Here is a 25,195-nt window from a genome sequence, read left to right as displayed (position 1 = left end):
AGTGGTACTCTGGAGCGAGAAGCTGGGAGGTTCATCCAAAAATCGGGCTGTTGCTGGCAACTGCAGCCTGAGACGTCTGCGCGCCAGGTCTGGGTATTGGCGTGAGCCAGCGCCGCTCCATCTGTAACCTTCTCTTCCTCGTTCAAAGAGAGGGGTCATTCTTCTTTCTCCTGAAAGAGTCATTAGAGTGAAGGACTGCAGCGCAATTACATTTGCCTTTTTTTTTTTAATTTATTACTAACATTCCAAACAGTAGCATATCAGCCAACTAAATGTTGCAGGAGATAAGCACAGACGAAATCATGTATCAGTCCTAGTAGAAGTCATGCGAATTGAGTTAGTCAGTTATTAGTTTGGGCGGAAAATTCTATTCCGTGAAAGCCTTGGAGATTTTAAAATTTTATTTTCACTCGGCAGAGGGATGGAGATGACTTTTCAAATGTTTTCACAAAAATGGAACAGTTGAAATGGCCTTGACTGTTATATGCTGACCTGAAGTGTGCTACACCCCTGCGTAATCTCTGCTGTCCTGACAAGGAGCACAGACCTCAGTCATGGATCATTCTGAGTTTGGAGTAGGAACTGAACCTGGGTCTAAGGTAATGTCAGAGACTTCAGAGAAACAGGAGGCTTCTCGTGCTCTGCCTTTTGGCTTGTGTTCAGCGTGATGAAGAAAGCGACAGTGGCTGGGCACACACAGCTGCCAGGCCGCGGGGAAATCTCTGCGAGGAAACGTGTTATTGGTGAAAATGCCAAAATAAATTACAGAATGCCAGAATATTTTCATTCGGATTTTTTTTATAGGTTTTAACATATTTGCTGCATTGCAAAAAGCAAGGGCGCACTCAAATCCTTCCGAACACAGAGGCACTAACCCATTGCGCCGATCTGCTGACCATGAGCAATTCTTTGTGCTCTCAAGTCGCATAAACTTCTTTGATTTTTGCTTGGTTTCTACTTGTTTTTTTTTACATGCATTTTCTTTCTCTGAAATACTAACAGTTACTCCTGTCTTCGGTGTGCAAAGAAAAGCAAATCAAAATAAAACCATACGTAGGTGTTGGAGCAAGTCCAGAGGAGGGCGACCAAGCTGGGGAAGGGTCTGGAGGGTCTGACCTCCGAGGAACGGCTGAGGGAGCTGGGGTTGTTTGGCCTGGAGAAGAGGAGGCTCAGAGGTGACCTTAGTGCAGTCTCCAACTACCTGAAGGGAGGTTGTAGCGCAGTGGGAGTCGGCCTCTTCTCCCAGGCAACCAGCGCTAGGACAAGAGGACACAGCCTCAAGCTTGGCCAGGGGAGGTTCAGGTTGGCCATCAGGAAGCATTTCTTCTCAGCAAGGGTCATTAGCCGTTGGAAGGGGCTGCCCAGGGAGGTGGTGGAGTCACCATCTCTGGAGGGGTTTAAGAGAAGCCTGGCCATGGCACTTAGTGCCCTGGTCTAGTTGCCATGGTGGTGTCAGGGCAATGGCTGGACTCGATGATCCCAGAGGGCTCTTCCAACCTCATTGATTCTGTGATTCTGTGTGGGGCTGTGAGCAGTAGCTGCACGGGCAGAAATATTTGAGGTGATGCTCAAGAAATACTTGTGCACAGGGAGCGGGAGGCTGGGCCCAGTTGGCCTCTACTGCAATCAGTGAAGAAGCTCGTTCACACCAGCAAGTGCAGGTTTGGTCTTTCTCCATGCGTGTCTTCATCCTCAGTGTTTACTGGTTTGTGCTGGGCGGCTGTGGGAGGAGGCGAGCCCTCCCCAGCGACGCACAGGAGCTCTTCGCTTTGGGCAGCGCCTTATTTATACCATAAAGGAGCGCTGGTGCTTGTAGTTATTTTTTGTGTGTGTATGTGATGCTTTTCCCTGAGAAATGATGCAAAAGTGTGTTTTTCTGTTGAGCATACTCCAGCAGTGCGTCCTTTGCAAGTGGTGGCAAAACAGCGTGTGGACACCCATGGATGCAGACGGGACTTTGTGGGTGGGACTTTTGTTTTCTTTGTTCTGCTTTGGTTTGTTTTCACCAAGCTTTAAGATGTTTTTGTATAAGAGGCTGGTTAAGCTGCAGGCTAATAACTTAGTCATCTTGGGTAGACATGCAGGTACCTCTGTGGCTGGTTATTTATTTATAAACTTGCCATCTCTGCTACAAAGATTTGTAATACCCCGATAATAACTACATTCATCAGCACATCTTCTGTAATCACTACAGCTCCTGAGCTGCTATTTGGCACTCATTAGCTGAAACTCCCGTTCACCTATAATTTATGAGAAGCATACAATTATGTGTTATCACTACTTCAAGTGATTACTACACTGTATGTTTTTAAGATAATGGCATGAAACACTCCATGATGAATTACACCTCTCTGGGTAGCTTCTGTCATTAACTCTATTATTTCACTTAAGCCAACCTGGAGAGAATTGTGTTGCAGGGTTGGTATTACCTTCGCAGAGAAGAGTCCCAGGTCAATACTGATCCAATAAAGGACATGACACAGCACACAATTATCTCCTTGTGCATCCTGTCTACTCAGAGTGTAGATATCAGTATAAGGAAATCCTAAAATCCAACTTGTTTTTGCTTGGAGAGAACGTTTTTTCATTAAGCCTTGTTAGTGAAAAAGGCCTCTTCAGGAGGAACATGTGAAACATAAAAGCTGAAGATGAAGAGATCCCTGGAGCCCGGGCAGCTGCAGCCGGTGTCCTGGGTGTGCCTGGAGGAAGGAGGGGTGACGGTGTCGCAGCTCCACCGTGGAGCAGGAGCACCCACGCCTTTGCTTGTAGACATTTTGTTTTGGATGTGTTTTGTACTGAACGGCTGGTGTAGCCCTGCTTCGCCGTGGTGCTGTATCCGTTACCAAATTACGGCGTGTAGGGGGGTGTTGGGTAGAACAGCCATCCAACACCCATTATTGCATCCTGGGTGCACACTGCTGTAGCAGCCTCCCGTTGTAAGCCCTCATTTTTTTGTCAGAGCCTATTGTGTCCGTGAAGAAACCTTTGTTTCATTTTAGCATTAAAAGCGAAGACTGATGTAACAGTTCTGAAATGAAAACAATGCAGTTAATTAGTATCATGGCTGTTTTAATTCAGATATATATTTCTGGATGCTAAAATCCTGCAATAACATGCTGTGATATTGAAAATTTGGAAAGCAACACGGTATTTTCACGGACCCAATGTTTTCTCATCCTCTAGGCACGACCCTTTGCCTTGCCATGGTCTCAGAGCTTATGTTGCTTTTTTTTTCCTTTAATTTGTGCTTCAGTGTCGTGTGGCCAAAAAGCGGGGGGAAAAGAATTGCCATCTGGGTTGGCTTTCACCGTCAGAAAAACCAGCTGACCTATCCCTATAAAATAAACACGACTGGCTCTCAGATTTTCAGAGACCCTTTTCCCTTAAGAAGAGTGCAAAATAATAAAGACATAACCCCATGCATTGAATTGCTTCCTTTTCAGCATTGGCAATTTCTTCCTCATAATTTCTGGAAGTCAGTGTTTCCGTATCATAAATCTTTAGGAATTAATAAATATCCAAGGCAGCAGCCAGCTCCTTTTTAATATTTCAAATAATATGGTTAAGCTGGGGGTCACTCTCTGAAAATGAAGCCAAGACTATCAGAACCTATGATATTGTGTGATACCATTTCTGAGCATTCAAAGAGAAAATATTATGTGCTTCCATGAAATAATTCGTTAATAACTAATAATTCTTAGCTTTACATCATAGTATTTTGTTCATTTTAATATATGAATATCTCTGAAAAGAGGTGGGAATATTTTCATGTAAAGACAAACAATAAATGAATTTATTGCAGTTGTGATGGTAACAGTTTCTCTGCCCTTGCCGTGGAAAAAAGCCACTTTGTGGCAGGAGGGAAGTGCCCGTTGTGGCCGTGGCCGGTGGCTCGGAGGAAGGTCAGTGGCCAGGAAACGCCTGTGAAAGTGGCCTTTCGCCTGGCTCGGGTGGCTTGCAGGTGTTGAGGTTGGAACCCACACAGATTAAAATTCAAACAGCATCAGCGGTGGAGCAAGTGACATTTAAAATCCTGCAGAAGAGTAAACACTTTGGCTATTAAATTACTAATATTGTACTGATTTTCCATTTACAATGTTTCAGATTTAGGGATTAATCCATGTTTTATCTGCAGACAGATTGCCTAGAGTATCTTAAAGCGTCTCAAGGCAGACAAGTCTACACAATGAAGAAGCTGGAGATGTGTAATAAGCAGATGTAGTCTGCTTTGTCTCCCAGCCATTCTGCCCTTCTTTCTCCCTCCGCCCTGTCTTCTGTTTCATCCCCAGGCTGGCGGGTACCCGGCAACTTTGTCAGGGCCAGCTAGGGAGCAGAACATCTGACGAGTTCTCGTGGTTAATAAACTATACGTCGATTCTCTGGAGCGGTGGAAGAGGCGTAGGAGCAGAGCAGGGAGGTTAATTAGGCTAATTACTGATGAAAATTCGGGTAGCACGTATCCCCACGTATTTCAGGCAGTTTGCCAGGTAACAAGCTCATACTGCTGTCTGCTCCTTTTGGAAGAGCCCACGGGTCAGCAAATACTTAGAGAATTGTCTTGGTTTCTCCCGAAGTTTGCAGATCTCCAGTTCGGAGCTGCTATTTTAGAAATCAATGTGATGGACCACCGAGAATCGCAGGAAATAGAGGGTGGAAGGTTTGGAAGAACGTCTTTATCTGAAGGAGGTGATTACGGATGAGTGGATTGATACGGTGCTCAGTGAATTATTTGACTGCAAACAGCGTGTAGGATGTCTCAGGCGTGTCTAGGCTGTTCGGCGTGGAAGGGGAGGGGATGCTACGGCATCGTTAGCTCCTTTGCTGCCAGTGTGAAAGATCAGTCTGCCAACAGTCTGTGGTTTGCTGGGTGATGCCTTGGGGTGGAGGCTGGGGACTCGGGCACCCCCAGCACCGTGCTGGTGAGCACACGGCAGGGTTCCCGGCAGGATCCCCGCAGGGACCGCTCTGCTCTGGCATCTCCCTCCTCGTGCTGGGAGGGAGGCTGGCTTGGAGACCCTCCATCCTCTATGGGGGAGACATGCTGCATCTTTTGAACCTGAAGAGCAAACTTGCTCTGAAAAAGGATTTGGTACCAACGAGGTGCTTGAAAAGCAGAACGCCCGCAGAGCAAAGATAAAGGGAAAAGGCTCATTTGTGCGTGTAACACCTAAATGTGTGATCAGAGCTCCTGCTGCCGCTGCCATGAAAGGACAAGAACAACAGAGACGTTGGGACTTGCTGGTTGTGGAGCAGGAGGATTGGCACCAGGGCGGGCGGGAGGAGAAGGGGGTTGGCAGCCGGGCAGGTGAGGGGCGGTGGGAGCAGAAGCGGCGGTGGACACGGTGCGTGGTGGGGCCGGGCAGGTGCCGAGGGGGGGCAGGAGGCTGGGGGCTCGCAGGGGGGCATGGCGGAGTCAGCTCTGACGTCTGTGCTGCCCAGGGCACGCAGCCTCCCTCACAGGACAATTCAACATTCGCACATTTCATAAATCAGCAGCGTTTGCTTCTGGGGCGGGATCTGGAGCTTCAGGCGTGGAGGCAGCCAGGGCTTGGTGTACACCAGCCTGATCAGCAGCCATCGACGCATCAGGTCCCCAAGGTCTGAGGCTGCTTTGTAAATAAATAAAACAAGCTGCGATAATAACGAGCATCTGCACAGCTTTTTATGCTGCCGTTTTTAATGCAGAATCCCATGTTTTGAGCTGTAGCAGACATGAGAAAACTGATCTTGATCACAACGGTGAAAGGATCACCTATAATTGCACCTGAGTTATTGTTATTGTTCAGAGAAGTTTCCTTGGTGTAACAAGCTTTTAAGATGTTACTCGTAGGAGTCCATGGAGATACCGGGGAAGGCATTTATCAGATCATCAGTAGAAGGGCTTTGCACAAGGTGTTAGCAGGTTGCTGCTGTGATTTTCTGGTTCTGGAGCTCGGATGTATCATTCTGTGGTCTGAGCTTCTGAGTGTTTTTCTAGGCTGAACCCTGACCTTCGTCTTTCTCTCCCCCCTTGCTGCTGGGCTCAAAGCCAACCTGCTTTAAAGCAGAAAAATTTTAGCAAGACTGTTTTTTGCAAAGGTTTTCTGTGCTCTGAAGAAAGTGGCTATAACTCAATGCCAAAGCCAATTTCACTGGAAAAGAAGCTGCTGTAGTAAGCAATAACAACTCTGTTGAGTGCTTCACATCTGCTTTGGTGAGCGCTCGCCCACTGCAAGGCCATGGAAGAGGGATGCTGCCGTCCCTCGTGGGTGCTGCCGTCAGCAGCTCCGGCACCCAAAGCTCCAATTATATAAAACTGTAAGAATTTCCAATTCAAATTCTTCTGGTTTTCAGGGAAAAGAAAGGATTCCAGGACTTTCTGTAAATGAGGTTGTCACGGTTTAAAGCTGGGCCAGCTATTAACCAGGTGGCAGATGCTCTCTGTTAACCCTCTCCCCCCCCCCCCAAGGGAAAGGGAAAGGGAAAAGGGAGAGAGACTTATGGGTTGGAAAGTTAAAACAGTTTTAATAAACTATAATAATGAAAAAATATAATAACAATAATAATAGAAATAACCAAATATATACAAATATACACAAAACCAAGATCAAGAGCTTGGAAATCCTCCTCAGGCAGAGTTGCTCCCCCCAGCACAGGCAGAGGGGAAAATGCAAAAGCTCCACCCAGCACGGGCAGAGGGCAAAATGCAAAAGCTCCACTGCCATCACACCTGCAGGCTTTTAACTGGAGATTTGGCAAAGCTGGTACCAATCAGTGGGAGACAGGAGGGCCCCTCCCTCCTGGGCCCCACCTCCAGGAGGCAGTGGGTTAGTGATAAACAGGAAAGTGAGAATGACATGTATGGGATGGAATACCTTGCTGGTCAATCCTGGGTCACCTGCCCCGTCCACTACTCCCTGCAGGTACAACCCCCTTCGGCTCTTTACTCGTAAGCAGTGACCTTGGGTTCTCTAAGACTATTTGGCCTGGTTTGAGCCAAACCAGGACAGAGGTGGAACTTTTAACCTGACCTGCAGCAGGATTACTGTTTATGAGACACGGCCTCCACAGAAATGAGTTGTGTTCTGACCATGTCTTTCCCTCTGGGGATGTGTTTGGTGGAGGAAGTGTCCCACAGGACGTCACTTGGCGTGGTCAGAGCTGTGTTTGGGTCCCTCTGCAGCTGGGCAGTGCCAGGGCCTCGGGGCATTCCCGACTTTCCCACCAGAATCACAGGATCAATGAGGTTGGAAGAGCCCTCTGGGCTCATCGAGTCCAGCCATTGCCCGGACACCACCATGGCAACTAGACCAGGGCACTCAGCTCCCACGGTCCCGCCTGGGGAGGGAGCGAGCAGGAATGGACGAGGTGGGGGCACTAAACAGAGGCCCATGGGGTGATTGGGTGCGTCAAGGGCTGCAGAGCTTGAATTTACCTGCAGATTTATAAGACAGTTTTTCCCTTACTTACCATTTTGGCTTTGCAATCCAGGTCAAGTCAGGAGTTGCACAAGAACGGAGGGTGACAGCAGCTTTTGGTCCCACCTGAATGAAGATTTTTTTCATTTTAAGTCCTGCCCAAGTGCTGTGCAGCTGTGACCCTCGAGAAGGCTGCTTGGAGATGGGCACGTGTCAAACACCCTGGGGAAGCTTTCCGTGCAGTCCTGTGCAGGCTGGTGCAAGGGCAGCGAGGTGGGAGCTCCGGCCCCAGCTGTGCTACGAAGGCTCGTGCAAAAAGAGAGCTTGTGCAGTTTTAATTAAGCAACAGGGAAGGTTTTTTTTAACAAAGATTAATAGGTCTGTGCTTTAATTATGGGGAAATAATAGACTAGAGAGCTGTGAAAGTGGGAGGTATCAAAAAAGAGAGGATTAAAAACTTTAAGGAAGCTGGGTAAGACTATATTTTTCTATACTTACAAATTACAGAAGATCATCCCCATTAATAATGGTCGGAAGAACAATAAAATACCTTCAGCCATATGTGACAGCCAACATTAAAAATCTATTTTTTATGCTTGTTGAGTAGAGAGTTTCTGATTACAATCATCAGCTAAAAAATAAACCTTTTTCCAATCTTCTATATTTAAAAATAGGATAATTATCTTCTGAGTTCAGCTGTAGTTTAATCAATACTTTTCCAAGCAAAGTAAAGGAAAAAAGAACAAAAGTCACTTTTATTTAATGATTGTTGTGCTTTCTTTAATTGTGCTACAGTGTTATTACTAACTTCTAAAAATAATTGCTCCTATGCATAGATTTTTAATATTACATTGCAGAAAATGCTGCCATGGTGCGCAGGAAGTTGAAAGATAAAATTTAAGGCAAGAGAGGAAAGGGGAAGAGAGGCAAGGCCACTAATATTTGCGGTTTCTACTGGTTGTCATCTTTTCAATAAATTATTTCCCATGTGGTACTGTAGGACGTGCTTTATTGTTGGGCTTCATTAAACACTGGCATGCTCTGGCTTGAGCTGTCTGCCAGCGATCGGCGGTGACCGCCCTCGCTCCCGCAGCAGACCTCTGGCAGGAGCAGCTCTGCACCTTCGGTAGTGTCCACCAGCTCTGGAGGGGTTTAAGAAAAGCCTGGACGTGGCACTTAGTGCCCTGGTCTAGTTGCCATGGTGGTGTCAGGGCAATGGTTGGACTCGATGAGCCCAGAGGGCTCTTCCAACCTCATTGATTCTGTGATTCTGTGATTCTGGGATTGGTTGGTTTTCTCACACGAAACATGTGGACAGACTGCTCTTTCATAGGAAATTATAGAGGTACAGGGATAAAATGACCAAGCCTTCCCTTAAAGGAGAACAGAATCCTTGTTGGTCCTTATTTCAGCTCCTCTGCAGTAACTGCAGTGCAGCAGCGTTGCCTCCCAGGGCCAGGAGCACACGGGGGGGAAGGTGTAGTCCAGGTCGCCTGCTGAATGCTTCTAAGCGATAAGTGCGTTTTCAGAAATGAGAAGTGATTTGGGAACGGAAGGGATTAAATCTGTCAGATTAGAAAACATTTCTGAGATGAGTCATTAGATTCTTCTTCTGTGGAGTAAATATGCACTTCATCCGTTGCCTCTCGTGTGCATAGTGGGGAAATACAGCGTGCTGGCTGCTGTTTCGTTTGAAGCACCAAATATTTCAGCCAAATTGTGCAACGTTTTCAGATCAGTTCCCTCCCACAGCGTTGCAGAACTTGCGTGTGTTTTGGATAAATGTAGAGAAGAGAGTGCTTTGGGAAGGAGCTTGTCTGAGGTAAAATATTCAGCCTGTTTCCAAAGAACCTTCTTTGGAATATCATTTTTAGTTTGAACCCACACGGTACAGCGTGCTTAGTCAGGGGCTGAACAACAAGCTGAAATGTTTCCTCCTGGTTACATTTTGAGAGATGCCTTTTGTGACTTTGTTTTTGTCAAAGTTGAAAAATCTCCCTGAACAAATAAAAATCTGATCCATTTTCAGTCCTTGGTTTTCCTGTTTTATACAGCAGTTGTACACTGCATACTTGTGGTTAACCAGTGGGGTATAAAAGAAGGTTGATTTTAGGTTTTCATCTCGATCCGTGATACCCACACACCTAGAAATTAATAAAGCAAAATTTCTTATCTGTTTTTGAAACCTATTTTAAGAAAATATATTTGTATATCGAGTAAAACAGCGAGAGGTCTCGTGTTCCCTTCTGCACTGCTGTATCGCGCCCTCTCGCAGCAGGAAAGCGTTGATATCAGAAGGGCTGTGTTTATGTAAGATGTTTTTGGGAACCTGTGGGGCTTTCGGAGCAGGAGCTGTGCGGAGGCTGGGAGGATGCTCTGGAGCTGCCGCAGTGGCATCCCTGAGCACTGCCCTTCTCAGCGTGGCTTTCAGGTGGTTCGCTTGGCATCTGATGAATATTAGACATTTATCTTTAATTAATAACCAAAAATTTCAATTTTATTATCTCTTTTTTTTTTTTTTTAAAGCAAAGCTGATTTTTTTTCTTACAAGCTGCACAGAGAGCAGGGAGTTTGTAAGGCGAGGCTGGGTTTGTGTGCTGGGAGAGGAGGAGGTTGGTTTTCTCTCTCGTGGGAAGGAGCTGTAGTGCTAATGCTTTCTTGCGTGTGTTTGGATATGTGTGTTATATAAACACGGAGGGAGTTAAGTAAAATGGTAAATGGTCACTAAAACTACAGGCTACCTTCAAAAATACTCGTTTATAACTGACTGTATCCAGCTGCTGCAGAAATACCAGTAGAAGAACGTCAGTGAATCAAGTTTCTCTGCTTCTCCCCAGTCTTCTGTTCATTAGAACCAATTTGAGATTGTTCCTGAGGCTTTGAAGGCGGCTCCTTGCCTTCCACGAACGGGACCAGGCCCCACAAAACCCCTCCTGCAGGGATTCACAGGCATCAGCTGCGCTCTCCGTCCTCAAAGTGACGCTTCCCCGTGACATCCCAATTCTCTGCTATATGAACTGTGATTTTTTATCCCATATCATGTGCAGCTTCTCTCAGAACCCTTTCAGATTTCATGTTGAGATTCTTAATTAAATGAATGGTTATTTTCATAGAATTTCTGAAGAATTTCAGCCTGGTGCTTCTAGTTCCTTATTCCTAAAGGGAACGTCGTTTCCCCCTTAAACAATCCCACCATATGCTTAAGCCACAAAAGCACCGTTTTCTCCCACCCGACAGTTTCCATAGTTGCGCTATTTTAATGTTTGATCAAAGACATCTATTGCATATTGCATTCTCTTCTTCGGTTGGATTTCCTTCATGTAAAAAACCTCTTTTTTTTTTCAAATAAAAATGCCCCATTAGTCTGTTGCACTTTGTATTACCTTCCTTCAACCGTTAAAGTTGTTTTAAAGCCTTAAATTCTCCTGCGGGCATGGTGGTGAGCCTAGAATTTGCCTGATTCTCTCTCTGCATTTCCATAAATGTAGCTAATGTATTTATGAGTTCCCAGGCACACAGCATCACTTTCGGATTGTTTGAAAAGCCCCACGTGCTCCTGGATTTGCAGTTCCCTGCTCCCAGTCAGTTTTCTCTGCCCTTGGCTCCATTAGCTGCTCTGCCTTTTCCCACGTGCTGGATGTCACCGTCCTTGTGGCAGAGGGGAGTTTGGTGCTCACTGAGTTGTTGAGCCGTGGTGAAATACCCTTAACCCCACTGCAGACAGGCTCACTCTTTCTCATCAGCTCATAGACACGTTCCTTCTGCATGCTCTCTCTGTCCTTTTGTCCCCTCTCTGTCCTTTTGTCCACCTTCTCAGCCACCAAGAGGGACCCTCCTTGCTGGCCGTCCCTCCTCGACACCCTTCTCCCTGTCCTGTTTTCCCACGCTCTCTGCCCAAGCTATCACTGTTTTCTTTTGCCCATCTCCTGTCTCCAGTCCTCCTGTTTTTGTGACAAACCTTCCCTTGTCTATGGCAAGGTGGTACTTGAAGTATCTCCTACTTGAAGTATCTCCAACGTTTGTGTTCCTAGGACGTGTCAGTGACATTTAGTAGTATCCTTCACAGTGCATTTCTCCTCATCCCAGTGTGCAGGTGAGCAGTTTAAGATGGAAAGCTATTTTAGGGAGAAATTACAAGTGTTTCCTAATAGGCAGTACAGAACATTGGCGAGAGCAGCGTATTGCGGTGCCTAATCACCTCAGTAGAAGGTCATACTGCTGCTGTGCCTGGGTGGCTTTTTTTTTGGTTGCATATCTACAGAAAAGATTTTCAATTAACACTGACCTTTAATGCTCCGACTGGCTTTTGGTTCTACACATGGCGAAGCGGACTACAAATGAGATTTTGCAATAAACCTTGTTCTTTATGTTTCTCCACCGATTGGTTTCAGACAGGTTGCAGTACCTACACCGGCGCGCTCAGCTCGCAATTCCTTCACAATCTCCGGTGCCGTGTTCAAACCCCCGAGGTGTTGTGTAGAAACGCTGTCAAACTCTTCAGATATAAGTGTTTTCATTCTCCAGCTGTACTTTTTACTTATTTTTTAAAAAAAACAAAGCCTTTACTTTATGGAGAAATATTTTTGAACTAAAATGTAGAAGGAAAAGAATCTGTCTGGAATACATCTGCTTCTTGTTGTAGGGGTGGTGTTATGCACCGGGCTCTGAGTAATCATAGAGTCATATAGAATCCCAGACTGGTTTGGATTGGAAGGGACCTCAAAGCCCATCCAGTTCCAACCCCCTGCCATGGACAGGGACACCTTCCACCAGCCCAGGTTGCTCCAAGCCCCATCCAACCTGGCCTTGAACACTGCCAGGGAGGGGGCAGCCACAGCTTCTCTGGGCAGCCTGGGCCAGGGTCTCACCACCCTCACAGGGAAGAATTTCTTCCTAATAAGATGACTATTATACCCCAAAGAGCACTATTTTTGGTTATTATTCTAATAAAAATTGTAAAAAAGCTTGAGTATGGCATAATAAACAAATCACATTCATTTAAGTCACCTCCACACCAAAGACGTTTTAAAGAATATTTAGCAGAACTATGCTTTATATTGCATTGTTGTTGTCAGCAGGGAAATCCATGCTAATTGAGTGTATGTTTGCTTTAAACGAGATGTCTTGAATATGATTAGCAATGACAAATCTAATAACCCTTTGGAAAGAACACAGTATTGTTTGGGGTTCTAAGATGCCATTATAGTTTTTGGTGGAAAAAGCCTCTTGGTTCCTTAATTAAGCAAGCAGAAGTTTATTGTGTTGTAGGAAAAGGGCAATAATTTTGCACAGGCACATGTGCCCACAGCTGATCCTTACGGGCTGAGGCTGGAGGAGAAGGGGCTGCTCCAGGGAACTCATTGAGTCCAGTTCAGAAATAACTGAGACTTTCTACCTGCTGCTCCACCGACCACTCGCAGCAGGAAAATCAGGAAGGAAGAACACAGCAGAAGAACATATTTGTGTTGTGTGTTTGTAAGACAGGCTTTTGGGTTTGTGATGATTTGTGAATTAACAAATGACCCATGTTTTGAGGTTCGACTCATAATATAGCTGTATTCGGTCTAAAAATCAAGAGCAAGTTAATGGTATTACAAAGCTCCTACGTTTTCATACTTACAGTTTCACCTTCTTTCCCAGGTGTTACTTGGAAGATGGAGCTTCAAAAGGTGCCTGGCTGAATCGGTCGAGTATTATTTTTGCTGGAAGCGATAAGTGGTCAGTAGATCCTCGAGTTTCAATCGCAACAGCAAATAGAAGAGAATATAGCCTGCAGATACAGGACGTAGACGTGACAGACGACGGGCCCTACACGTGTTCTGTGCAAACTCAACACACTCCCAGAACGATGCAGGTGCACTTAACTGTACACGGTATGTGTTTGAACCAATTGCCAATCGTTATTGGAGATGTACTGGAAAAATCTGTGTTTATAGATGGAAAATCTCTGTTAAGCACATTTTAAAGCTTGTTCGTTCTTTCTTTCTTGGATGTATGTTGCCACTATATATGCCATTGACCCTGGGCCCCTGCAAATAGATAATTAGCCCAGAAGGGTCTCCAACTTGCCAAAATCAGGTGTAAATCCTCCCTGCTGTGCTGATAATTGAACAAGGTGTAAAAATGTAAGAGGAAGATGCCGGTGCAGTAGTCGAGGTGTGGTTCCCTGCAGCGGCACGGAGCAGGAGTCGGTCAGCTCGGTACGGGCCTGCTGCGTGGCTCGAGGTTTGGTTGGTTGGCGTGGTGGCCAGAAACACCCTCGTGGTAACTTCAAACAAGTGAAGACAAAATAAGCTGATTTTGCATTAAAATCCATAGGTTTTGTCCATTCCAGACCACTTTTCTCACAGAACTACTGAGATCCTGATATTGTTACTAAGAACAGTCCGTTTATTTCCGTGAGACAGTTTGACACATGTGGAGGTAATATTTATTGTATTGTTCCAGGGTGAACAATTCTTAGTTTTGATTGTCTTTGTAATAGTTAAGGCCCTTGCACAAGGGGCTAAAAAAAAAGTTGGAAATTAATCGCACGTATAAAACATATAAACAGGATCTTAAAATTAATTAGGCTAACTACAAGTATATAGAGAGAAATAATAACTCAATAGTTAAAAATATGCATAATTATTAAGCGATTGCATTTATTTCTTCAGAAATGCAGAGTATAACCTAAGGCTTTAACTTATTAGTCTTTGGTGTAATCATCATTAACATTTTCTTTTGCATTTTTATGAGTAATAAAGCAATGAATATGAAACAGAAGAATTTAAATGGCAATCTCTATTAATTCATATAGCACATCAAAATCCCTTACAAATAACGTGTATGAAATGCTTCTCAAACTAATTATTCTTAACCACTGGACCTTTAGACCCCGCTGGTTTGTAAGGCTGTTAGACTGTTGCTTTGTGAGAGCTAAGTGTGTTTGTTGCATAAAGATCATTATTTTATTAGCACAGCCATTTTTATAACCTTCATAAGCCAGACACTTTTGTAACCTGCCTCCGAGGCGACTGCTGCGTGAAGACCCATGAACGTGCTGTTTATGAGGTGGTTGTTCATGGGCTGCAGAAGTATTTGTGTGCTGTCGGATTGGGAAGCTGGAATGAAGCAGCTGTGACAGTATCAATTGTTATTTCAGTTGGATATACCCCTTCAGTTACTCCAGTATTTCAGTTCAATCAATCAATCAATCAGAATCAATGAGGTTGGCAGAGCCCTCTGGGATCATCGAGTCCAACCATTGCCCTGACACCACCATGGCAACTAGACCAGGGCACTAAGTGCCATGTCCAGGCTTTTCTTAAACCCCTCCAGAGATGGTGACTCCACCACCTCCCTGGGCAGCCCCTTCCAATGGCTAATGACCCTTGCTGAGAAGAAAGTTATATCTTATGTAGGAAGGAGGGACCAGCTCCATGAAGCAGAGCCAGAACAAGTAAGCCATTTTCAAGAGAAAATACTAAAAAAATCACTGTCCCTGCATTTTCCCCTGTGTAGTTCTCTTAGTGTTTAGCAAGAAGGGAAGCTGCCGAGCTCCCTGCTTGGAGAGAAGCCCGCATCTGCTGAGCGGCAGAGCGGGACCACAGCTCGGGAGGATGCTCCATCCCATCTCAGCGATGGTTGTGGGCATTTCTTTCCATTCCAGCTCATACTTCACGTGCCTGTTGCTAAAGAGATCAATAACTGCCAGCCGTGCAGTGGGCTGGGTGAGGTGTCAGTCACCCCAGTCACTCCTCCCACACGGTGGGATCCCACCTCGAATCAACGGTGGGTTTTGCGCGGTCACTTAGAGAGACCTGCCTCTCACTTACGCTGTCGTTACCTGGCTGGTGGACCTGGACAGCACTTGTGCATGTTGGCACTTTTAACGAGGTCATGTTGTACTTGCACTGCTAACAAAGCCACCGCTTCACCTTCCCTGTGCAGAGGCTCGGGAGGGAGGGACACGAGATTTATGCGTCCTTTGAGACGGAGATTGACCTGTCTGCAAGTAACCGAGGCTGGAAGGGGAACATCAAACAGCTAATTGGTGCTGTAAGCTTATATATCCTTTCTGCCAAATAGGGTTCATAGGGATGATAGAATAACATTTTATGGAAGCAGTTTTATGTTTCCTTTTAATAGTGTTCATGGCTTTGTGTTTCAAGATTAGAAACAACTTCTGCAATCGGGGAGAAATAAATGAAGGGAAAAGCAGGTCTTTTGCCAAAGTAAAATCATTCAGTCAAAGGGCTGGGTTTCCTTTTACACCGTGAATAAATGATCAGCAGCAGACCTAGAGCAGCACATGAAATAACAGGAGAAAAAAATTTAAAAGCCAAGTCTTAGCCCTTTAAAATTCCTCTGTCCTACCAGCTGTATTCTGTCGAGTAACGTTGAAAGAAGATGTTCTCCTGCTGGAAACAGCGGAGCTGGAAGAGCCAGGGGTGTGTGCAGTGTCACAAATCAAATGAATAGAGACTTATGTCTGATCATAAGCTCCCTGATAGGTTCAAACTGCAGATCGCAAAATTATTCGCTGTGAAACTCCACTTTAAAAGCCGTGTAAATCCAACTCTCTCTCTTTTTGTCTTTCTTTTGGTGTGTGTGTGAGGTCTTTCTATGCACACATATCTCGCAGCAGTCGTTTTGAATAGCCTCTTCTCTGCTCTTTGGGATGACAATTTCTGAACATATTCATGTAAGTGTTTCAGAGAACAAATACATTTTAGTGGGTTAAAGATGCCTTAATTTCCATGAGTAAAACATAGGAAGGTAAAGAGGCTGTGGCTACAAACCTGACCTTTCTGCCAGCCCCCCTGGCTAAGCCTGTGCACGGCCCCTGTTGTATCCTTGGCCGTGACGTTGTTATGTTCAACACATTCATCCTGCCCCCATTACTTCTCTTCCATTTTAATCTATTTTTTGGCTCTTCACAATAGCATCCCAAAATGCAGCTTAGGCTAACTTGCATTAAATATTGTCCACTTCCAGATTAAACCACAAATCTTGTGCACAAAACACTCCTGCCCAGAGCCGTGACCATTAAATCACAGAATCACAGAATCAATCAGGTTGGAAGAGCCCTCTGGGCTCATCGAGTCCAACCATTGCCCTGACACCACCATGGCAACTAGACCAGGGCACTAAGTGCCATGTCCAGTCTTTTCTTAAACCCCTCCAGAGATGGTGACTCCACCACCTCCCTGGGCAGCCCCTTCCAATGGCTAATGACCCTTGCTGAGAAGAAATGCTTCCTCATGTCCAACCTGACCCTCCCCTGGTACAGCTTGAGGCTGTGTCCTCTTGTCCTGACGAAGGCTGAAGGGAAGCAGCAGCCTCTCCACCGCTGTCCCACGCGGGGACACAGGGAGCAGCGAGACCTTGTGGGGTTTGGTGAGTTGGCCACAGCCCGTCAGGAATCTCTGGCAGAGCCTGAAGTTGAGTTTCAGTCTCTCAGATCCCTGCTCAATGCCTTAACGAGAGCACCAAATCGAGTTTAGATCACTGCTACTTTGTACATTGTTGAAATCTTTTGTACCAAGAAAGTTAATAGAGATAATTAATAAAAAAGGAAGAAGCCTGATGTGTCTTTAGCCCACATTTACATCGGTGAAAGAAAAACCACATGAAAGAGAGGACGATAATCCAGTTAACTTTATTTCAGTGACCTTATTAAAAAGAAGTGAGAATTATGAAGTAATTAATTGAAAGTTTAGAATGTAGGAGTTAGTAATCAACTCAATCTACCTCAGTGCCACATACTTGATCTGCAAAGTGATGAACTACAGATGATTTAAACATCAGATGTTTGCCCCAGTGAAGTAAAAAAATGAAATACCTCTTAGCACGCGATATCACTTGTAATTTTTCTAGCAAAAGGTTGTGATTTCTGCCGTTTCTAATCTGACATTTGTTCTATCAAATTTTAAATTGCATCCTCCAAACTGTGTTTCCCTTTCAATTTACAAAAACATTAAGACGTGTTTACCAACGTCCTTGAGAATTCATTTTGCCGCGGGGCAGAGCGACAGGTCGCAGCCCGAAGTCCCCGTTTCTCCCCGCGCATCAGGACGTGGTAACGCTGGTATTGCTGGTGCGGGGAGAGGGCGAGGCAGGCTCCTTGGTGGGGGCTCCTGGGAGATGGAGGCCAGAGCGAGGTGTTCAAAAGGACCTCAGCCACCAAAGGAGGGCTGCCGGGATGATGAGGGGAGTAAAGAGCATGTCTGAAAGAGATTGCTTTGTTTAACCCAGCGAAGTGGGGGTGTGTAGCCTGGAGAAGAGGAGGCTCAGAGGTGACCTTAGTGCAGTCTACAGCTACCTGAAGGGCACGGCCTCAAGCTTGGCCAGGGGAGGGTCAGGTTGGACATGAGGAAGCATTTCTTGTCAGCAAGGGTCATTAGCCATTGGAAGGGGCTGCCCAGGGAGGTGGTGGAGTCACCATCTCTGGAGGGGTTTAAGAAAAGCCTGGCCATGGCACTTAGTGCCCTGGTCTAGTTGCCATGGTGGTGTCAGGGCAATGGTTGGACTCGATGATCCCAGAGGGCTCTTCCAACGTGGTTGATTCTGTGAGTCTATGAAATGAGGGCTTGGGGAGAATTTTGTTGTGCTTTGTTAATGCACTTGGTGCGGATCGCAGGAAGGGAGACCAGGCATCCCGGCTCAGGGAGAGCTCTGTTACAGGACCAGGGAAATATAATTTAGCCACGAGTGAATTTTAATGAGAGTTGAGAGGAAGGTGCTGGTCCCCGTGGCATGAGTATGGGCTGTCCAGGGCGAGTGGCCGGGGTTCAGGACGGCGGTTCCCACGGGGGTCTGGTGGGGTGGGGGCGACCGTGGAGTCGATGGGTGAGGTTTGTGACCGTGCTCTTCCTAACGGTGGGATTAAGGATCTGACAGCTCCGTGTGTCTCCTTGAACGTGAACGAGGAGCCTGGTGATGCTCGAGGGGTGTTTTTCCAAGGCTGTATTTTGGTCTGTGTGATGGATGCACAGCTCGAACAGGTCCATGGTTTAAGCTTTGAGGTGTTGATAACAGGTGTCGCTCCCATTACCACCCCTGTCCCCTGTCCCCCTGCGGTCTCTGCTGCCCTTCCTTACCCCTGCTCCACCCTCCGCCCTCCCCGTCCTGCAGAAGCCTCGTTCCTGGAGGCATCAGCACCAAAATGCTGATACCAGGAATCAGTGACACAAACCTTTCCTACATTAGTTACGTGACATCTTTACTTTGATTTCCATCTCGCCCACGCTGGGCACAGCTGGGACCGCTCCCGGGACAGACCCTGTGTGTGTGAGACCCAGCACTCGCTCCTGCCCTGCCCTCTCTGCGTCGCCTCGTTGCTGTACGTGATCTGCCCTGGACACGGTGTGCGTGTAAATAATTCAGTTATCTGTGTAAATGCGATTTATAGATTCAGTCAGAAACCTCAAACTATGTTTTTTATTTAAACATGGATAATATTTCCAAAGTAATACTCAAGGCCCTTTTTCTGTTTAATAAACCTCCTTAATGTCCCCTAAATATTAATGTATTGATTTAGTCTTTGCAATGTTTGCAAAGTCTAATTTGTTTCCTCAATCAGGCCAGGAGGGACTTGCGTTTGGAGCTAACAAGATAAATCTTACCCAAATTCATTTAAAGTGGGACAAAATAAATATGCAAGAGACTTCTAAAATCATATAACAACCACTTTCCAGCTAAAACTGACAATCCGTTACTCTCTTAAATTGTTAGCGCTCGACTAGGATGTCAGTTTTTGTTATAAAATTAACTCGCTGGTGCCAGCCACTGTTATCATCTTGTCCCTGTTCAGCACAAGAAGAAAAAGACTTTGAAAAATTCTTCTGGAGGTGGGTGCGGGCGAGCGAGGTTTGCTCAGTGGCAGAGGCCCCCAGTCGAACGGACCACCCGCTCCAGCAAAGAGTGTTCTGGGACTTGCCGTTACCAAGGGCTGCATCACAGTCATTAGTGCAGCATCAATGACCCATCAGAAGGTTTTCTCCAGGATTGGTATTTTTAATTCATTCATCAAGTTCTTCCCACATCTGCACCTCTCGCAGCTGCAGGGGCTTGCTCTCTCTAAAATATGTATGAATGGCTTTTCCCCATCTTTAAAAGATTTAAATCATGGAAAATGTTTGCATTAGCAGGTGATCTCATTTACAGGGATGTAAATCAGGAGTATTTTATGTGAAGTAGAACAGGGCTGTACTAGTTTGGAACTCACCATTCTGCAGTGCTGCAGGTGCTTTACAGTCACGGCTCCAACTGAATTGCCATTAAAAGCCTGAAATTTCCATCTTCTGAAATCTGCAGGCAAAGGAGAATCTACACAAAATAATCATTTGCACTCTGCTCCGAAGTATATTAGCTCTGTTACATTTGAATTAAGTTGAACGAGTTGTTTTGTGACCTGGGAGAGTCTCGCAAGAGGTGTGTTCAGCAGAGTCCAAAGTGTCTTTCAGCAGCTTCTTGCGTTGTACGGCAACACCAGAAGCAGAAGGAAGGAGGAAAAAATAAGGGGCAAAGCAAAAAAACCCAACCACTTAGGTGAAAGCACATAATAATCTAATGCAAAGGGCAAAAGTGTAGGTTATTAAATCCTGAGCTTTCCGTTCGTTAGGTCCTTCATCCCCTCCTCTGCCGGGCTAGAGAGGTGCGAAGGCTTCCTGCAGGCACAGCTTCTCTCCTACTTTCTGGAGCATTGGTCTGGCAAGCTCCCACCCTACATCAGGAGAGCTCCCTCAAGTGAAACAAAAACCACCAGCTGGAAATGTTGTGTGAAACCCAAGTTGCAAAAAGGGGTTATGAAGCTTTTAGAAAGAAAAATTGTAAAAACAATTTTGGAAAGAAAGCTAATTCAGGATGGGGATTTATCAAAGGGTGAGCTGGTGGCCGTGTCTGGTGGTCTAGTTGCCATGGTGGTGTCAGGGCAATGGTTGGACTCGATGATCCCAGAGGGCTCTTCCAACCTGGTTGATTCTGTGATTCTGCTTGGCGCGGTGGGTCTCTTCTGCTCTTACTGGCATTAAGACAAATACAGGTCAAATCTATTACTCTGCGTTAGAATGATCTGAAGTGGATAATGTGAACAAAAACTGTTGGGCCAGCTTTTATTTTTCTACTTTCATTCCTTTTTAATTAAAGTGCAGATAACCTCTGTAGTCTTCCACATCTCAACAAAAAGGCTTTTGTTGAGGAATTTGCCATCAGAAGTGTTTGACTTGAAAATGTGAAGACAATGTCGTGGTCAGTAGCCCGCGGTGGGGATGTGGGTTGCCTTGCCAAGGGCTTCTGGAGCTCTGACAGCAGATGCCCCCCAAAGCTCTGCAGAGAGGAGACGCTGACCCACGGCGTGTGTCCAGGCATGGTCATGGAGCCGTGGGAGTCCGTTAGGAAAAAGTCACTCATGGCAGATGGGATGTGTGATTGCATCGTACAATGCAGGACACATCGAGGCTGCCAAACCCACTCCTTCTGAAAGGTTTTGTATTTATTGAACACGTCTTTTTTAAGATTCCCTGTCAATGGAACATGCTGCTCCCACTGACCTCAACGGCAAAACCCTGATAGTTCCCTCAAGAAAGAGCCAGCGCTCATGGCAGGACTTGCTTGGAAGACTAACACTGAAATGCTGTTTTTCCCTTGTTCTACCCCAGAAATACGATTGTCGTCTGAAAATAGTGCGGCAATGCAGAGATTTTAATTACGGTTACTTTATCCACATGCAATTTCATTGGAACAGATCCTCCCAAATGTTATTCTGTAGCTGTAACGAACTGCAGGAGCAGTGTTTTAAAGACATAAAATTTGGCTTTTTAAGGGTTTGGTTATGTATAAGTGCGTGTTCTGGCTGCCCTTGCCATGGGCTCTGTTATTCCCTCTGTGAATGCCTCTTCGCCGTCCTGTTGATTCAGTTGAAGGCCTTTGGGCTGGCCTGGAAATACTGAGAGAGCAATTATTTTGTTATTCATTGCCATCATTTCCCCATTGCGAGTGTTTTTGGAACTCGGAGTAAGCAGTATGATATTTTATTGAGCTTTCTGCTGCCTGTCACTGTGATCCCTGTGACTCCTGTGATTTATCTCATTTATTTTTTCATTGGATTTCTGTTATTTCAACTTCTGTAGTGTTAGGCTGTCATTTTCAGGAGAAAAAAAAGGTGTCCCGTGTTTAAAAATTTAATTTTTGCTTGGAGTGATGTTAACAAAGACAGTTAAGTAGCCTTGGAGTGTGCTGGAGACCAGTCTCTGGAACTCTTACTCAGGGTGTCATCTTTTTCATCACCTAGATTTGAAAGAGGATGTAAAAAATATCCCACCTGATGCAGGGTAGATCTAGAACATGCTGGGTTTATCTTGCAAAAAGGATTTTAATCTAAATATTTAGTGAAATCCTGCTAAGGAGGTGCAGAAACACTGATTATCCTGAAATTAATTCCCAACGTTTTTGAAAATCCTTATCTTCTGTTTCTCTGAGATCGAGGAGAAAACACTGTAAAAGTATTTTAGGGTCAAAACTTTGGCACGGTGAGATTTTCAATAAATTCTTCCTCACAAGATTGTGATTAAGGCAATTAAAGCACGCCATACCAGGAATTCTCTTCATTGTGATCAATGAAAAAATAGATCTGTATATGAAAACCATTTCTATAAAAACTGAATGGAAAGAAACTGGGGAATAAAAGAAAAGGACACATCAGACGTTGTTAAGTGGCACGGCTGTGTCCCTCCATCATGGCACCGAAGGCAGGACGTCTGCTGTGTCTCCACGTGAAAGGCTGAGGTCAGCATCTGGCTTTTAGCCTGATTAAAACTAATAACATCTGACAAACTAAATATCCTGGTTGAAATACTGTAATCTGATAAAAACCTTTTGTCAGGTCCAGTTAATGTTTAAAAAGTGAGACGAATGGAGACTGCGCTGAGCTGACAGCTTTCCCAAGGAGCAAACCTTTCCCTGCAGCACCCCTGGTCTGCTGATGCCACCCAAGATGCAGCATCATAACGGTGTCCGCGTGCACTTGTAGAATCAATCACTTAATTGAAGGTAATAAATATCTTATTCGAGGCTCCAGGGTGCCAACGATAAATAATTTTACTACCTATACAATTAAATGGCACCTGCACAGCATCACAGTTTGTTCTGTGGGAAGAGTCCAGAGAAGGGCAACGAAGCTGGTGAAGGGTCTGGAGCACAAGTGTGATGACTTTTTAGGGCAACTCCTTTAGACATTAGAATAATTCTTAGGGTAAAAAGGGGACACATAACTTTCACGAGCTTCTTAAAACTAGAGAGAAGAGCATCACAGAACCTTCAGGACAGACCGATTCTGTGTGTTTTGTTGCGTGACGTGACCTTGCTTGGTTAACAGCGAGGACTTGGAGAATTACACACTCCTTAGCTACAATAATGACGTTCCAAATTACTTCTGAACAGCCTATCCAGTAACTGTAATTATAAACACTGGAAATATTGGTCCAAGTATCGCTACAGGCAATTATAAATATATTAATATAATAAAAATAACTCTATAAACACAATAAATATACTTATAACTCTTCACTTTTTGAAATTATTAAAAAATAAGTGCAAGTTTTCACAAGCACATTATTTTATTGAAATGGGAGGTGGAATTAGAATGGTGTCCTGCAAACTGGGAGTGAGCCAGCCCAGCTTCTGCTCTGCTTCTGCTTCTGCCTTTGTCCAGTCCTGGAGATCCGGGTTCCTGGAGGTGTGGGGATCACATTCACCTGCCGGTGCAGGATGATGCCAGCCAGCCGAAATTCTCTGCTGTGCACAAAAGGCTTTACAAATGCCCTAGCTGGAAATATTTTCTGTTACTGCAACATGATGCATTCTCAGAACAAAGAAGACAGAGTTAATTACAAATCACAGTGACAATGGCAATAACCAACATGCAATTCTTAGACATTTTGTTGCTCAAAAGTTTTAACTTGGGCAATAGCTTGTGCCCGCTGGCAGGGGCCGTGGCTGGGTGCCAGCCATCCCTGTGCTGGCCACGCTGACGTGGGAGGATGGAGCCGTGCTGGCCCCTTCCTCCCCTGCATCCCCCATCCCTGCTTTGCCTTCCACCTCCAGTTTTGCTTCGTGTTTCTTATTGCAGACCTAGAGAGGTGGGTTGGAATGGGGTAAAAATAAAGCAGCTGGCAGGAGTTTCTCCTGTGGAAGCACTGCTGGGACAAGGGTTTGTGCTGGCTCGTTGTCAGAGGGAGCGGGGGTTGCTCCTGGCTGCAGGGTCCTGTGCTCCCAGCTCGTGGTGCTCCTCGCTGGGCGTTGTGACCGTTCTGAATCTGCCTGCAATTCATTCTGAATTTAGTCTCTCGCACAGTAGTGTTAGAAATATTGGAAGCTTATTCATACAAGGAATAATTCATTTATATCAGCTATAGGCTAAAATCAAGGCATCGACAATAAGTAAATAATCGTTGTCCTTTTATCACAGGGTTCTTTTTAAACTTATACTAAATTTGCATAACTACTGCTAAACAGAGCAAAGTGTTACCTTCCGTTTTACAAGTGGGGAGGCTGACAGGCTTGAAGGGATAAAATGAGGCTTATTTCACGGTCTGAAATTGCCCTTCTGATGTTCAGCAATGTGAAAATCCAGCCAGTAAGAAATTAGTGGAGAGAAATAAAACTTTTAAGTGAAATGTCCACAATCATATAGCAGGTAACTGGCAGAAATAGAAGAGAGTTGAGAGTTCTTGTCTGTTTATACTGACTATCAGTAATGTGTATATGAGGGTGCACGAGCCCAGACGTGGGGATGTGGATGTGCAAGTTCCTTGTTGCACGTATTCATGGTATGGGTCAAACTGTGGCATAATTCACCATGAATATGCTGGATGTGGAGGCTGAATATGCAGAGGTATTTCATAGATTTGCCTCTTACAGATGACAGCAGTGTGTAATTGCAAAGGAGCACTGTTAGCAGTACAGATCTGTAAGTGAACAATTATTTATAACTGATAAGAAAAAGATTTGGATCTGCTCACCACTGTCCTTGTATTTTTGGAGGTAATTGTGCACGTATGTTGAACTTTATCTAACAGGTAAAAACTATGCCATAAATCCAACCAGTTGTAAATGTCAATATTACATACTTAAAAAACCTAAACCCACTGAAATTAGCATCTAGAATTTTGAGACCCCATTAAGCATTAGTCTTATTGGAATAATTAGATAGTACCATCTGTAAAAGTGTGAAATGTCGTTTGGGCTCTTCAGAAACGTGTCGACAAACCTGTTGTAGGTTTTCCTTTCTATGAAATTTAAACAATCGAGCTGTCTACCTTGAGCAGCGGTAACTGGATTGTTCAGGGTGCCTTGATGAAGTATTAGCAAAGCTCTTACTTTTAATGAGTTGGATCTGCATTAGCAGCATTCTGTTTTAATCTGCACTGTTACTTAAAAATACCATCGTCAGCCTTCTCGTGCTTGCTTTTCCCTACGGTGTGAACCCAAACATCGCGTCTTATTTTGCTCTCACGCCTGTGCTCTGACAGAGTCTCACTCCAGAAAAGGGTGAGAAGAAAGCAGAAACCCAACCGAGCCTCACACCTTGCAGTCCATCTCCCGCTGGGAGCTTTTGAAGCCTGTGTTATTAGTGTAGATTACACAAAAACCGGCCCACTTTCAAGTTGCTCACGGTGTTTTCTGGCTGGGGTAAGGACTGAGTAGCTCAACAAATGAAAAGAAGATCAGCAAGACAGAAAATGTGAGATTATTTGGCTTCTTTAACGTTTATCACCGGGACAACTCCCGGGCACATTTGTCTCCCGGGCAACCAG

The 25,195-nt window shown here is 45.1% G+C and overlaps 1 protein-coding gene across 2 annotated transcripts in view; it reads left to right on the top strand.

The window, feature by feature from the left end:
* Window positions 1–25,195, top strand: part of NEGR1 (neuronal growth regulator 1) — a 257,739-nt gene that overhangs the window by 102,457 nt on the left and 130,087 nt on the right. For both annotated transcript variants that reach the window (XM_068406620.1, XM_068406619.1), the window contains exon 2: window positions 13,038–13,270. In XM_068406620.1, coding sequence (XP_068262721.1) covers window positions 13,038–13,270 — 233 coding nt within the window. The remainder of the gene's footprint in view (window positions 1–13,037; window positions 13,271–25,195) is intronic.

This window comes from Nyctibius grandis, chromosome 8 (assembly GCF_013368605.1).
Source record: "Nyctibius grandis isolate bNycGra1 chromosome 8, bNycGra1.pri, whole genome shotgun sequence".
In the NCBI taxonomy this organism is placed as follows: domain Eukaryota; kingdom Metazoa; phylum Chordata; class Aves; order Nyctibiiformes; family Nyctibiidae; genus Nyctibius; species Nyctibius grandis.
This window is presented reverse-complemented; position numbering and strand designations above follow the sequence as displayed.